The sequence below is a fragment of the Esox lucius genome, chromosome 19 (assembly GCF_011004845.1).
Source record: "Esox lucius isolate fEsoLuc1 chromosome 19, fEsoLuc1.pri, whole genome shotgun sequence".
In the NCBI taxonomy this organism is placed as follows: Eukaryota; Metazoa; Chordata; class Actinopteri; order Esociformes; family Esocidae; genus Esox; species Esox lucius.
In genome coordinates this window covers 13098772-13115288 of record NC_047587.1, presented here as the reverse complement: position 1 = coordinate 13115288, position 16517 = coordinate 13098772, and the positions used below count along the sequence as shown (strand labels likewise).

At 49.4% G+C, this 16517-nt stretch overlaps 1 protein-coding gene across 2 annotated transcripts in view; it reads right to left on the bottom strand.

Annotated features, from left to right (window-relative positions):
- Positions 1-14143, bottom strand: part of LOC105021804 (filamin-C) — a 29129-nt gene extending 14986 nt beyond the window's left edge. Inside the window, exons 1-18 of one of the 2 annotated variants that reach the window (XM_013138905.3) lie at positions 13383-14143; positions 10130-10378; positions 7523-7620; positions 6165-6321; positions 5749-5945; positions 5363-5525; positions 4977-5177; positions 4650-4787; positions 3631-3895; positions 3272-3408; positions 2754-2947; positions 2337-2594; positions 2039-2162; positions 1561-1812; positions 1287-1459; positions 1068-1185; positions 547-809; positions 56-334 (exon numbers count right to left, since the gene is read on the bottom strand). In XM_013138905.3, coding sequence (XP_012994359.1) covers positions 56-334; positions 547-809; positions 1068-1185; positions 1287-1459; positions 1561-1812; positions 2039-2162; positions 2337-2594; positions 2754-2947; positions 3272-3408; positions 3631-3895; positions 4650-4787; positions 4977-5177; positions 5363-5525; positions 5749-5945; positions 6165-6321; positions 7523-7620; positions 10130-10378; positions 13383-13767 — 3651 coding nt within the window. In that variant the 5' untranslated portion in view covers positions 13768-14143. The remainder of the gene's footprint in view (positions 1-55; positions 335-546; positions 810-1067; positions 1186-1286; positions 1460-1560; positions 1813-2038; positions 2163-2336; positions 2595-2753; positions 2948-3271; positions 3409-3630; positions 3896-4649; positions 4788-4976; positions 5178-5362; positions 5526-5748; positions 5946-6164; positions 6322-7522; positions 7621-10129; positions 10379-13382) is intronic. The other variant, XM_013138906.3, reaches the window with a different exon arrangement.
- Positions 14144-16517: the final 2374 nt, after the last annotated feature.

The window sequence follows — 16517 nt, the reverse complement described above, 5'->3', positions numbered from 1 at the left end:
TAGACTTTCACCAGTGAAAGTGTATGGTGAACCTCACATCTCATCTCTGCCGTACCTTGCTGGGGTCCAGGCACGGTTTCACCGCCGCCTTGAAGGGCGAGCCTGGGATGTGTTGTTCTCCAAACAGGATGTTGATGGCGTACTCCCCAGCCTCAGTGGGCAGGTAGGCCACTGAGCAGGTACCGTCCCCGTTGTCCTGGCACTCGATCTTAGCCTCGCACGGCCCCTCCACCGTCAGGCCCAGCCCCCCCGCCCCGGCTCCCTTGGTGTCGATGGTGAAGGGGGCGGGTTGACCCACAATGCCTCCCTTCAGGCCTGGCCCGTAAGCACGCACCTGGAGGAAAAAGCGGAATGGAAGTTAGCGAGTCTCGCTATGTGCATTGAAAGCCTGTTGGAATAACGATGTTACGTCTGCTCACGCACTGCGCCTATGACTGTCTTATGCCTGTGTTATAAATGTGTATAAATGACGTTATTAGGTAGGACCCCTTTAAATGTTGTGTGAAGAACTTAGCGGAACCAGTACTGGTGTCCTATGTGTTTAACCTTGGATGGGTCGGCAGGCATGACTCCCTCCACAGCGAAAGGGCTTCCAGGGACCGGGTTCCCGTCGTAGCTGACTTCCACCTTGTAAGGGCCCTCCTCCGGGGGGATGTACTTCACAGAGTGGGCGCCTATGGCCGCGTCCGACTCAATCTTGCAGGGGATTGGTCGGCCGGAGGGTGAGGTCATCTTGACGGCCACCTTGCCCTGCCCCCCGGCTCCTTTGGTGTTGATGGAGAACTCCTGGTCCTTGCCCACTTCCACTTCTAATATACAAGACAACAAGCACGCCGGCACATTTGAGACGGACAGGGTTGACCGAGAACGGAATCAAATATGTACTTCTGTAAATGTCACGGCGCAGATTTGATTCAATATTCTCAACGCATTCCTCCGGGCCGTTGATGAGGACTAAACAAAGGGAGAGGGGAATTCTACATCTGGACCCCTTCAAGCTAACATTGCTTTCAATGACTACACACAGGGTATATGACAATGTACAGCGGGCGACGCTGAAAACCTACTAGTATCCAGTCCGGTGACTTTAACCTTTCCCAGGTCCAGAGCAGGAGCCACCGTGACGTGGAAGGGGCTCTTGGGAATGGGGTCTCCTCCATACGTGACGGTGATGGTCATCTGACCCTGAGAAACAGAGGGACGAGATGAACCAGGTTTCTCCACGGCAAACATTTTGCGGCGCGGGGCCCAGTACCACGCCCGGGGTCCCAGAGCCGGCCACCCACCTGCTGGACGGCGGTGTACTTGACAGTGTAGGAGTAGTCGTGGTTGTCGATGATCTCAAAGTCCCTCACGGCCTCTCCCTTAAGCCCGGCCGCTGTGAACTGGACCTCGGGCTTGGCCTTGCCTGCTCCCTTCGTGAATATGGTGAAGTGGGTCGGAGTGCCCACCTCCACGCCTGTATGAATCAGACCCCGCGGCAAATATGAATACAACATTCCTTACAACCATACCTTTGATGTGTTTTCTCTAGGTGAACGCCTTCAGCGGGTCCGTTACCTGTCTTGTTGAGTCCGGGGCCTTCTGCCCTCACCCTGCCGGCATCATGGGAAGGGTCCACCTTCACTCTGAACGGGCTGATGGGGATCTCCTGTTCGGCAAACAGCACCATGATGGTGTATTTCCCGGCGCCGGGGGGGGTGTACTTGACGGTGAAGGTGTCGTTGTCGTTCTTGATGATGTCAAAGTCGATGTCAGCCTCGGCGGGGCCCACAACCCCCGGGGCACACTTGATCCCGATGCTGATGTCTCCTGAGGATGAGCGCACATGTCACTGTGACTACAGACGCTTCAACAGGGACTGTGTTCTACAGTGCTATGTGTGCTAGTCACTATGGAGAAAAGAAAGGTTCCAAAAGCGTTCTCTGGAGGAACAGTTCTGCCTTGAACCATAGCGTTCTTTTTACAGGGACAGGCTGAAGGACAGATTGAACAGACCGACAGAAGAACAGTCTTTCCTATTCACATCCAAACATACCTTGTCCAGCCTCGGCACAGTCCACGGTGAAGTATGTGGGCTCGTTGGCCTTGAGTCCAGTCTTCTCCACGCCGGGACCATAGACCTTGACCTTGTCTGGGTGGCAGCCCTCACCGACAATCACCTGAATTAACAACAGTGTCATTCCGACATGGGCCGCACGTAAGAGACCAAAACTACGTTAAGCACTCATCACCAGTATATTCGAGTCCAGCTCAACACGAGTGGCTTTAGCTCAAAAAGCTAACGTTGTCCGGCCACGCCCAGGACGGTGTGCGAAGCCCGGTCATTGACTCACCCTGAAGGGGCTGTTGGGCACATTCACGTCTCCCCAGGTGATGATGATGGTGTGTTTGATGGGCTTCACGGGGATGTACACACACAGGAAGGTCCCGTCGCCCTTGTCGGTGATCTTCAGGTCGATGGTGACACCTTCCGAGTCCTGGGCGTAGATCTTGAGCTGGCCCTTGCCCGCCAGGCGGCCGTCGATGGTGAACTCTGCCGGTTTGTTTACGATGACACCGGTGGGCTCCAGACCGGGGCCAAAAGCCCTCACCTGGAGCGCGGAGAAACGCCATGTCAAACAGGGAAACAGACCTGGAAAATGCTTTTTTAAATGCGTTCGTATGTCCCGTTTAAATGGGTGACTTTGATTTGACGCACTGTGAATTTTAAGCTACAAGGGGCGTAGTTATTGGCAGAGGAGGAATCGAACCTTCTCAGGGAAGCAGTCATTGGCTGCCGGGAGGATGTGGGCCATGAAGGGGCTGTCCTTGATGTCTTCATCGTCACAGATAACGTGGACGGCGTAGTCCCCGGGCTCCGTGGGCCAATAGCGGACGTCACAGGAGCCGTCCCCTTTATCGTCGCACTCTATCTTGGCCTGGGACGGGCCCTCGATGGAGAAGCCTGGAGGGAGACGAGGTGGACCGTTACACTGTGGTTGTCCTGTCACTCCGGACCCACACACAGTCAGTTTCCCCACATTTAAGGTATTTGCAGGTGTAAGAACACAAACGGAAACGTGTGATGTTTGGGGAGTAAGTCGAGCGCTTTCTTAGTGTGTCCATGATCAATTGAATTATTAAGGTTAGGGATCATTTCCCTTAAATTCCAATAAATTCATGAAATACACAGACATTACCCCACTAATTCTCCCCAATGCCTATTCACCAAAGTACATTAGCGGTCCTGAATTGACCTGATGTCCCGCAGCCTCCCGTCTTGACTTACCCAGCGTTCCCACCTCAGTGCCAATGGCCTCCACCACAAAGTCAGCTGACTTGCCCACCTGGCCGGTAACAAGGCCTGGACCCCACGCCCTCACCTTCTGGAGCCCCGCCTTCTCGCTGACCTCCACCTCGAAAGGACTGCAGACAACAAACACAGAACTCGTGTGAGCCCTACGCAGCTCAGGAACAGGCTGTGTAGTGGATCAGTGGGCTACGTAAGAGCCAGACAGGGTGTTGAACGGCGACGTGAGAAAAAACATGAATAATCATCAAACAATCGCTTACAGCAAGTATAAAGCTTTATAATTCACATGAATCTCTACACACAGGCATTCCCGATGGATCATCGACAGGCCATACCTGCGTGGAATGGGCTGTCCTCCCCAGGTGATGTGGACAGTGTATTTCCCGGGGTGGCTGGGAAGGTATTCACACTCGTAGACGCCGTCGCCGACGTCCCTCACTTTGACCGGCTGCTCCGCTCCGCTGGGTCCCAGCACGGAGACCCTGAGGTCCCCGCTGCCCGCCCCCTTTGTGAAGACCTTGAAGTCAGCCACCTCCTTCACCCTCACCCCCTTGGGCTGGAGGCCCCGGCCGGTGGCGCGGCAGGCGTTGGCGTTGACGGCTGGAGAGAGAGAGAGAGAGCGGGGTGATTCAGGGCCGTGGGCCAGACGGACAGACTGGTATCGGACCAACCGGACCTGACAGGGGCTGCTGGACAGGGGGATTCACATACGGGGGGGAAAAGCCATATTATGCAAATATTTGCAAACATGGTGCATACAAGATGCGACGGAGAATGTCCTCCGGAAGGATTCAGAACATCGTTAGTTGAATGCCACGTAGGACGGTAGCTTTGACACAATGCAATACAGTAGAGACAGAACAATGCTGAATGCAGTGCACTCACATTGTAGAATACAAGGAATCATGTATCGGTTGCAGCAGGAAAAAATAGATGGAACTTCAGGCATGAGCAGATTTTTCAGTCCAATGGAAGAGTTGATTGCAGGCTAGGCTATAGTCAATAGTTTGAATCAATCAAACCCATGAATGTTAACCCCAGGCACACGGCAAGCAGAAACATTCCACGGTGGAACCTTTATCGGTGCGATCTGGGAAGCACCGTCTCACTGACTGAGGGGAACCCACTGTCCTGGCGAGATTCGCTGTGCAATAAACCCCGAGATGGGTGGCACATTTGTGCCCCGACGTCAAGCCGGCGCAGGCGGAAACCGCTCAAGCAAGGCAGTCGTTAAGGTCATACGAGGACATCCGCATAGCACAGGGCACAGAGCATAGGCAGAGGGGCGGGGGGGCCCGGCTAGCAGGTCAGCCGGCGGGAAGGCAAGGCCTCCACCCGGAGGAGCCATACTAACTTGGTCGGCCCTTTGGTCTGCCAGCGGGAGGAGGGACGGGCCCTTTCTTGACCCCCGGCCCTCGCTGCCCCCCCGGGGAGCTGAGGACAGACTGGGGAGTTATCTTAACTGGAGGAGGGCCCACGACAGGGGGAGGAGCTAAAAATCACAGACAGGAGGTTAATTCAACTTTAACACTGACACTGGCTGGTCGAAGTAGCGGCGACGTCAGCGGTCACCACGACGACAGTGGTTTCGAGACAGCCGGGGAACTAGACTAGAGGTCAATGGACAGGGACAGGCATGAATTGACGACACAGTGGTGTCAACAGTGATGTGTGTAGTGACCTTCTGAGATGTTCACCCGGAAGTGGCTCTTGGGGATCTCCTGGCCAGCAAACAGGACATGGATGATGTGGGGGCCCTCCAGCACCGGCCGGTAGGTGCAACGGAAAACACTGTCCCCCTTGCTCTCCAGGATCACCTCCACTGTGTCCTTCTTCCCCTCGGGGTCCACGATGATGACACTCACGTCCCCGTTACCCGCACCTAGACAGACAGACAGCAGGACGTGATCAATCCAAGCACGCTAATCTGACCATTGTGATCAAACCCAGGAAACGTGGACCTCATTTGACCACTGATAAAGGGATTCCTTCTCTAGTTTCACCAGGTCTTTATCTGATCCCTGTGAATGTGGACCTTGTGTGATGTGTCCTTGTCCCCATCCTTACCTGCTGTATAGATGTCGAAGTAGGTGGGTTTGTTGGCCACGTTGCCAGTAGGTTCCAGGCCCGGCCCCCTGGCGTGGACCTTCTTGGCGTCCCCCAAGGCCTTGGCTACATTCACCATGTAGGGGCTCTTGTCGATGTCCTGTCCAGCAAACAACACTTTCACCTGAGGAGAGGCGCATTCAGCTGATGAGTAAGTGAATGTCCTGCACTTCACCGCGTGCGGACCAAACCAAACACAACGAGGCACGCGGTGGATACTGTAAAAACATACAAATGCGGTTTTCCCCCGAGGGGTTCCGACGCTTTGGCTAGTACATTACAGCGCTGAGACACGGCAGACACCAACGATAACACTAACGCTGAGGTACATGGATCGGGGTCCTCACCTTGTGGAGACCCTCCACCTTGGGAACATAGCTGACGGTGTAGGTCCTCTTCCTGTCATTGTTGAACACCACCCGAGCCTCCTCGGTGTGTCCCTCTGGATCCGTCACGTACACCAGCACCTCCGCCTGGCCGGCCTCCACCGTCTCCACGGTGAAAACGGCCGGCCTCAGAACCATGTTACCGTGGGGCTCGATACCTGGGAGGCGGAGACACGCGTCAACATTATCGCTGATCGCTGTCCATTACACGCGTCCACATTATCGCTGATCGTTGTCAATTACACGCGTCAGCCGTTCGGCACATACTCAAAAGAAGTAGATCCAATGACCTGGCCGCTGTCCTCAGTAGAACGTTATTCCTGTACAAAGCTAGATTCAGCGGGACACCGCGTGGTGCCTGTCCTAACAGTACCTACCCGGACCGTATGCCTTGGCCTTTTTGGGGTAGAGCTGAACCCCTCTGGGTTTGAGTGGCGCGCCGGGCTTCAGTTTGGCCTTGGGGAACTGGGACAGATAGGTCATCACAGAGTGCTCATCCACATCCGGATCTACGATCTCCTCCGGGGCGATCACCTAGTCAACGAGAAGAGGGTTATGGGTAAAGTTTAACAGTGGAAGAACGGAGGGGTCTGAGGCCAAGGGGCCGAGGCCAACGCGCCAAGGCCAACGCACTGACAGCTGTAATCCCTCCCTCAAGAATCCTTAAACAGGATTGTTGTCTGGTCTCTACTGTAATAGTCTTTAAGCAATGGAGAAAGGTATACCTAAAGGAGTTAGAAGGCCCAGTGGTTAATCTGTCTACTTGGCAAAAGTTAGACATTCATCTAACGTCGTTAACAGACATAAAACTATATTTGATTGTCCTCTCGTATTGCCACATTGCGTGGATAACAACAACGTTCCATTGTCCCGCGGGTGGGACCAATCACAGTGTTGCGTAAAGCTGTCTATATTTAACCCCGCTACAGCAGGGTTAAGCACTGTAACCTTCATAAGCTATGCAGACCGGGGGATTTAGCACAGAGCAAAGCCCCCCCTCCACATCTTATCTGGAGGCCACCGGCCAGCCCTGGGATGGGGCCCAATGCCCCCCTCAGGGACCCTTGGCCTCCATGACACTGTCCTGCTTAATATACACTAAACCGGCTGACCACACCCCAGGCACATGTCACCAACCGTCTGGTTAATGCCCACAAAGACTAAATATAAGATGATATACTATATGCCACTGGCTTACGTTCGTGAGTGCATACATTTTACATATGGGGGAAGGGCCCCAGGAAACAAACCCACTACCCAGGCTAGTCCACACCTTGGGCGTATGAAGTGAATATGAAGTGAATATGAAGTGAATTGTGCAAATGTACCCCCAGTCAGTTGGAAATTAACCAAAAAGGGAGGAGTTTGTGTAGTATTTGGCCAATAAACAACAGCTAACAGCTGTTCTTAGGCAACAACGACAGCATACTGTCTTTAGCTGTGGTATAATGACCATATATTACAAACCCATTCCAATACAAACTGGTTATCAGTGTACCTGATACCATGGGTTTTAGCCAATAAGCATTCAGTGCCTTACCCAACGGTCCATACCAGACTGTACTCATATACCTACTCAACACTCAGTGAAACCTCTACAGTCGGATCATGGTACACGCTAGGCCTAAACACACTGACACATACGTGTTGTCTGTGAGTGAACTAAAACGTCGCCACTGTTAGGAGCACCCAAGGGGCCTTGGTTGACCAGCGACCCCAGAGTTGTGTGTCCTACCTGGGGTACGCCCAGCCAGTCGTCAGCCTGTTGCATGGCCTCCCTGGCATTCTCCACAGGCTGGTTAGGGTCCCAGGCCTGCCAGTCAGGGCACAGACCTACGGAGAGAGAGGGGAGGAGACCCAGGAGAGAGGGAGGAGACACAGTAGAGAGAGAGGCGGGAGAGACAGGGGAGGGTTAGACATGAACAAGTTAACATGAACAAGTTAGATTGGCAGATACCATTCAGCAAACTCCAGCCAGAATTCATTAACCAACGCTTCTCTCCTCCAGTGTGCACAGATACAAGTGTAGAGCTTCTACTTCACCACCACAAAACAAACAGATGGCCTTTCACCCGTCTCACTAAGTGCCAACACAGACTGGCTAAACTGTAGAAATACCCCTACTAGAATGAGCATTCCCATTCAAGTCGATTGCTCTTCACTGGGTGCACTGATGTGTAGTTCTACGTCGATTTGCTAAACTGTCTCGTGCTGCTAATGCTTTAAATGGATTAGCTGTTAGCTGTGCAGCGAGGTTCATTGACTCAGAGAGCCCAGAGCTCAAAATGAGTCCATTATCTTGTTATTACTGACATACCGCGTTCCTGCTGCGTAACGTCGCGTTTAAACAACATTTTATTACATTGATCCGGCGCTGGACTTTGAGGAAAGTCATTACGTCGAAGATGTTCACAGCAGGTGTCAACCCCCCCCCCCCCCACCCCCCACACACACTTTGTCTGAGGCAACATTTGTCCTGTTTCTTAGATACGCAGCCTTTCAGTGTCCCCATTAACATTGCATTAAACTCTAAGAAAAGATCAGAGGAGAGCAGATTAATAGCCAGAGTGGAAATCACCTGCGACTTTAAACATTGTAATGTTCTCTGACTGAGGTAACAAGTGCTGACATCTGGCGGATGGCAGTCCCACTGTCTTAATGCATTTCCTCTCAGACGACGTTCAGAAGATCCACACGTAATCCACTCCACCCAACCATTGATCGCGTTTTAAACATAATGTTATGTCTGCTGTGTCTACAGGGATGGTAAACAAACTGTAACAAAATGAGTGTAACTGAGGAGTTAGCTAGATTCACCACTGTCAAAAACACACTGGCAGGTATTGAATAAGGAACCAGTCCAGGGCCTTGTATGGTTACATCAGTAGCGTGGTGTTGAGAAGCTGCTATGTCACATCACGCCCTGTGAGTAATGTAAACAGCCAAACACAAGAGGGTTCTAGACGGCTCTCTGTGTTCTAGACCTGCAAAGGGAGTCTTTCTAAGGATTGGATTGAGGCGGTTTGAGCGCGAGGTCACTCCTGGTCGAATTGGAGGCGTTTCAACTCAGCTAGTCATCCCTATGAATCTCCCTGTCTGCTCCAAAGCTCATCCATGTGCCATCCATCTGCAGCAGAGAACGGTCTGCTTTTTAAAGCCTTGCCAAAACTCTTAACACATGTCCCTTGACAGATGAAGAGGAATCATGCCCAAATTTGGGGGTGTTGTGTGAGTAGGCTATAAACACTAAAGCTTAGGGCCTCTGGGCCTGTGAGAGCTGCTTCACTCAGTCAGAGACAGCTGGCAGAGACGACATCTCTCATCCCTCGTTCTCTATCTGTCTGTCTGTTTACCTGTGTCTGTCTGTGTCTTATCTGCCTGCCTGTGTGTGTCTGTGTCCATCTGCCTGTCTGTGTGTGTCTGTGTCCATCTGCCTGTCTGTGTGTGTCTGTGTCCATCTGCCTGTCTGTGTGTGTCTGTGTCCGCCTGTCTGTGTGTGTCTGTGTCCATCTGCCTGTCTGTGTGTGTCTGTGTCTCTCTGCCTGTCTGTGTGTGTCTGTGTCTCTCTGCCTGTCTGTGTGTGTCTGTCTGCATCGACCTGTCAATCTTCCATTGTCTGTCTTTGTGACTGTCTGTCTCTCAGTGTCTCTCATTTTCTCCCTGTATCCCTCTCCCTCTGTCTGTATTTTGACCCTACTCCCTCTGTCTGTATTTTGACCCTACTCCCTCTGTCTGTATTTTGACCCTACTCCCTCTGTCTGTATTTTGACCCTACTCCCTCTGTCTGTATTTTGACCCTACTCCCTCTGTCTGTATTTTGACCCTACTCCCTCTGTCTGTATTTTTACCCTACTCCCTCTGTCTGTATTTTTACCCTACTCCCTCTGTCTGTATTTTTACCCTACTCCCTCTGTCTGTATTTTTACCCTACTCCCTCTGTCTGACAGGCCAGCGAGGCCTCCTGACCCTGCCAGGCTGTGTAAGTGATACCATATTCAATCTAACAACTGACTAATAGCTGACCCTGACATTTTACCACAGTAACTTCCCAGCCATGTGTCATATGCCAGAAGAGACGACCTGGCAGGCCAGCAAAGCATTTACCGGGGAACTAGTATTCTCCTTCAGTCACATTAACTAAAACTAAACCGATACTAAATCAGTTCTTACCAGGGAACTAGCATACTCCGTGAATTACATGAATTACAACCAAACTGTTCCTGAATCAGTTTTTATCAGAACCAGACTGTGAAACAGGTCCAAGGTCAGTTCTTACCGGAGTACTAGCACACTCCCCTAATCACATTAATTATAACTAATCTGTTCCTGTGTCAGTTCTTACCAGGGGCACAGTTGTCTACCAGGGCTCCCAGGGCCTTGCCATCCCTCCAGTCACGGTGGAAGTTGTTGATAGGTAGTTCTGGCACCTTGTTCTGGATCCATCCCAGAAGCCTCTGCTTCGGGGTCAGTTTCTTAGCCTCCTCATCGTCTTCGTCCTCCCACATGGGCATGGAGATGGAATAGTGGAGAATCAGAGTCCAGATCAGACCCAGAATCAGCTTGAGGTTACCATCCACGATGGCCTTGGAGTCTGGAGGGGACAGAAACACAGATCTAGCATCAGATGCAACAAGGCAACAAGCAATCAAACACAGTTGTCTTTTTCTCTCCGAACCGACTGGACAGGTGAAAGACAGGTGGACAGACATGGTCGGACAGCAGAGACAACGACCGTTTAACAGCTGAGAACATGTTGGAACCGACACTACGCGAACAGCTTCTGGATTTAAACTGCTTTGATTTAGCTGCAAAAACAGTACAAGTTCAATCAAGGAAGCAGTAGTACAAAACAGAGCTCTGCAATCATGCTACAACCTCAAACTGAGAATCACTAGCCATCATACCTCCTGGCACCTATTAAAACCAACCACACTGAAAAACAATCCCAGACTTAATCCCGTTTAGAGTACACAGTGTCCTTGTGCAATAATAAATTCTATAAAAACAGCCGATACGACATTTTTGGACAGATACACCGCTCAAGAAATGACCTCATTGGACAAAAGGGCTATGACTCAGCAGCAATATTAGTAGGTGGGGAGGCTGGTCACATGAGGTGTTCGACTCTTAGTCCATTATCTATTTATTCAGCTGTGGGTCGGTGGACACAACAGCAGTGTTTGATGAGGAGCGTTTGGCTGACTGACAACAGCAGGTGGCGTGGTGAAGGAGGGGTTGCCTGGCTCCGTACGGCCGAAATCACGCTGACATCTCTGTCATGTTTAGACAGCCAGGATCTGATGTGGTCAGAAAGTCATCTGACCGACGGGGCGCTTATTACATCCTAACTGTAGTAGTGTCATTTCTCTGTATCGAGGAGTTTGGTACTGGCTGGTTGGCGGGACCATACAGACGGGTTATTTAAAGGTTTGTTTCTTGCTCTCCAGTGGCTTTGTGTCGCTGTGTTTAAGACTCGGGAGGCGTCAGGAGAGTAAAGACAGTGCTGCCATTATCATGTCCTGTTTCTGTCAGAGCTGACAAGGCACTGAGTATAGACACCTTGTCCTAAGGCCACTCCCCAACACACAAACACACACAAACACACACAAACACACACGCACCCCTTTGCTTCCACCATCCTGCGGGATGCTGGGACATTCCAGGGGCATGAGGTTTGTGTCTGTCCAGAGAGTCTCCCAGGGACCCACACCAACCCTGCCCCTTTCACAGCCCCCTGCTCAAAGCGCCGGTCGCCCCGGGAATTTCACCGGGCCCTGTGGTAAAACTAATCAGTCACAATCGCGGAGGGACAAACTGCCAGGGCTTTAATAACCCCTCCACTGAGCCAGGGAGGCTGGGAAACGCTAGCCGGCCTTCTGCTCGTCCCAGACCGTCCTCTCGCATGAGATTAGCATGTGGTCATAGGCTGCCACAGTACATTAGCCAGACAAATCACATAAACAGCGCTTCTCTGGAGCTCATCCTGTAGGACGTCACCTTAAAGTGAACCCCCAAGGTCGTGATCCAGATACACTTCTAATGAATCTCTCACTGTCATAACATGGTAATGGGTTCCTAGGGCATGTTCCGGGTCCACCCCACCCTGAGTACACACACAGGCCCACACAAGTTGTGGGGTGAATCTATCTGTATCCATCTTGAGGAAAGGAGTCCAAGGTCCAGGGTTGGTCTACACCTCGATAACCCATCCCAGGGCTCCCCACCCCAGTCCCACCTCCACGGTGGACCCCCGGGCGGAGGTGTCCACACACCAGTAATCTAGCATGGGTCCTACAGCCCGCTGAACAACAATAGGAGACCTGGGAACACGATGGCTTATCAGTGTTGATGAATCCAAATGGTTCACAAAGTCATGACATATGGGATGTGGCTACGGTACACTGGAACGAGAACGAAAGGAGACAGCAGCTGTGACACATGTGGGACCAGGTGAACTAACTCCAGGAGAGTTAAGTGGGCCTAGATAACTAACAGTTAACCAGTAAAGAGAGTGGGAACAGGGTACTGTAATTAACAGCTAACCAGGAGAGATAGCAGAACCAGGAGTAACTCACCACTAACCAGAGTTAGTGAGAACAGGAGTAATTAAAAGTTAACCAGGAGAAATAGAGTCTGTTAACATAAAGCCCTTGCCTATCTTTCTAACTAACCCCTGGCCTCATTCTTCTCTTCTGACCTTTAGTGAGAATGATTAGGAGGTGTGGAGTGTTTGTGGAGTGAGAAGGTTGTGTACTGTGAGTGTGTGTATCTAGGTCTGCGTGTACGTGTGTTCATGTGTTTGTTTGTGTCTATGTCTGCCAGTGTTCATGTGCATGTGTGTGTGTATTTCTGCGAGTGTGCATGGGTGTGTGCCTGCGAGCGTTTTCATACATGCCTGTCGGTGTGTGTATGTTGGGCACAAACACTAGTTTGGCACGTGCAAAAGTTATTTAACCTCAGCCTTATTAACAAAATTCCACTGATATTCCATCCATCCATCGATTTTCCATCCACTCCCACCACTATAGTGTGAGGTGAGCATTTCAGATTCATATGACAGGGCTAAAAATGCTTCCCTTAGCCATTACACGGGGAACAGACCTCCACGGCACCTCAGCAGTAAGAGTTTCCAGTTACTGACCCTTCCCATTTTTGTGGTGGGTTCCCCCGTGTTCTGTCCGAAATTAAGCTCACAATATCGTCTCAGAGAGCTGCTAGTACGCAGCGGATGTATGGGACTCAAATGTATGAAAGTCTGTCAAAGCGGGACCTGAAATCCAGCATCGTGTAAAATCGTATTATTGCCACACTGGGTGATAGTTTACATTCATTGTAGTAAAGTCTACCTAATAATTTAAATAATAATAAATGTATCATTACAGATATTACATTTTTTTCTTCAATGTGGGCCTATTATACAGAAATTTATAAATAAATCAAAGGTCATGTGATGCTCCAATCCGTAACATCCTCTGGTCGACTCCCTCACCAGACTACAGTACAGCACTAAATCTAAACCTTTCTTTATAGTCTCTTCCTCCTCTCCTTCATTCTGTTTTAAATAATGTAACTTTTTCCCACACAAGATCACTTACCAATTGACACCAACTTGATGTGTTCCCTGTCCAAAAATTCCAGCGCGACAGACACGTTTTCTAGTTTCATCTGTCGGAAGTTCGGTCTAGCATGGTGCTTTCTGTACATCTTCTTCTGGCTCAGAACTTCCAGGAGCCCAATGAGCTTTAAACCGTCGCCAAAATCCTTTTGTAAATCGGTAATGGTCTTGTTGACGCACTTGAGGTGCTCGTTGCACCACCTCGTAAAGGTGTTCTGTTGGATCTTCTTCCATGGCGCGTCCTCTGCGAGGTCCTTCTCCGTAGCTGGCATTTCGTCTTCCTCGTCTCCCTCAAAGTTGTCAGGGCCCTGGTAGTACTGTGGCGGCTGGCTGTCGTCGTAATAATGTGTGTTATTGCTCGTCATGCTGGCGATTTTCCGTGTTCCTTTTTATACAGCAAGTCAGACCGACGTGTGAAGTTAGCTGCCCCTGAAAAAGTTTAGCGGGTCGGTGTCAAGCGCGCGCTCCCCTCGCCAGTGGTAAAAGTTCAAAACTTAGAGAGAGGAGTTAAAAGAAAGGCTCCACCGGAGACTTCGGACGTACTTGTGAAGAACCCACTTCTTGATAGGGCGGACAATGACAAATTATGCAGTCCTTGCGGCGGACGGGTCTCGTCGTTAATTGGCAGTAGCTTGACAAAGTCGGTCTCCTATTAGATAGACTAGTAAAGTAGAAATCTGTTCAACGTGTTCTGCATGAGTGTCGGTGGGTTAAACTTGAATGGCGTGGGGTGGTAAGAGTTGGGTATTTAAAAGGACCATAGGAACACGTCACACCCGTCGAAGACCCCCATGTCATATCTACAATCATAGACTGTTTTCTAATGGATAGCAGGAGGAGCCAGGATTGGCTGTAGGAGATGATAGGGCAGTGATTGGCTATTGCCCGGGACCCCCAAGTATTCCGAGCAACAGTTGTGACTGCGCAGTGTATTTTTAGCCACTCCATTTTGGGTGGTGGGACGCTGCGACTTCTTGGTTGTAAAGACTAGTGTGTCATGATTAGGGCACTGGGCTCCTAAGTAGTTAAACAATTGAGCCATGAAAAGAAAATGACCGCATTCAAAAAATCAAGTGAGCGTTAACATGTGGCTGGGATTCATTATGTGGCTTTGCCTAAATCAAAGTAGTTGTGGCTTATAAATAAGTATTTACTAATTATTTTAACTTTGGTGTTAGTGATGTTACTTTGCTTGAAGTTTTGCCACTTCGCTTAATTCCTAAAATGACATGTCTACAACATCACCTAAAGTGGTAGATTAACTTGATCCAATCACACTGATCAAGGTTTGTGTATCTCTTATCCACTAACTATGCCCAAACTGACACCAGATCAGCTAGTGTCTCCCTGTAACCAAATTATTTAAAAGATTTGATTTATACGGTGTAAGTCAGTGGAGCCAGTAATCGATGATCGTACGACGATTTAAACAGTCTGACCAACCACAGATTGATATCAAGACACGACCCGCGCCTAACATATTCTAAAAGTGGGAAGGAAGATCCGATCACCATCTACGCCGGTGTATGAATGCGGTCAGTAACCGAATCAATACGATGGCCTCACGTTAGCACCACTCGTGAGCAATAAGATCACTTTTGGTTATGGTGCATTATGCAGCAAAGCATCTAGCATTACGTACGACTCACAGCCATGTGTTACGAATTGTTGAGACGTACATTTTCAATCTACAACCATCGCTGAAGCTTACAGCTCGTCCCTCCGTGAACACTCCGCTTCCCTCTCTGATTGGCTTGGCAGTTGTTGACCAGAGGCCCTGTGACCCGTTGACCTGTTTCGCGGGCGGAAAAAGCTCAGGGGAAATGTTGATGTCATATTATGTCATCCCAGTCAAATACCATAAAACCTAGCATCAAGCAATGATATTTAGACTTGCCATTAATCAGGGAAGTTGTCCACGTTGTTCTGAGTTATACAACTCCGAGAATGTTTCACAGAATGGCAAGATAATGAAGGATTGATTTTATGTTCGTATGGTAGCCTGCTGCAAGCCTTTTGCGATCATAAAAAAATACATTTAGAGTTCACCATGGGAAATCTATCTGACTGATACAGTATCCCTTTTAGAAAAATGAAATGTTTTTACCCAAAGGTGGTATAAAAGTATAATAACATAAAACTAAAACGTTGAAACAAATTGTATTAATAATGTTTTGTGTGTGTATGGGTCTGGGCCTGGTCTATCCTGGATAGTGTGGTGACTCAGCAGCATACTGGCAGAGCACTGACACCCAAAGTCATCCAACATCCAGGCCATCCTCGACGGGGTAGGCCTGGTGATCAGGCGGTGAGAATAACAGTGACATATGCCAGACCTTGATGCAAATCCTGTTTGATTTAAAAAAAGAAAATAACACAAAAACTCCTACAGTGCCACTTGTCTGCTGTTTGGGGTTAGAACCTTCACTAGCATTCACCGCGCTGACGAAACGTCTGACTTCTCAGACAAAGTGAAATATTATACTTAAATCCATATTATCACTCATGTAAATTGCCACACGGAATCATGAAATGCAATTAAACTACTGAATACCCATTGCAGACTTGTGAGAGCAATTTAAAACACTATTATAAAATGGTATGAATGATAATCAATAATTAATCAATAGCCATAATGTTGTGCCGATAATGAATGTGGTCCTCGGCATGGTGTTTATAGACTGTAAGGCATGTCTAGAGAGTATACTGAAGTGAACAGAAAAGATACAAATAACAGAATTGTTCATTTTGTAGTGTTTTCCAACTGAAATTCACCAACACCTACAATTTAGCCCAAGAATACACTTACCTTTAGAGGATTAATGTAAGTGTATTAGATATTTACTGGGTTACAGTCATAAAAATAAACATTTATCCTGGGTTCAAGCTGGGCCAGATTTTAACCTACATGTCAAGCTATATGTCTCTGTACCTTGAAAGATGCCCTTGTCCTAAAATATTCTTCTTGACTGGAAATCTCTAAACGTATAAATTCATGCATGTCTACCACCACCAACTTTTGTCTCTCAGTTCTGCAAAAAAGGAGACAGAAAAGTGTATTTTATAGAATATGAGCACAAATCCATGTAATCCTCCTGTACATTTCATTGACACA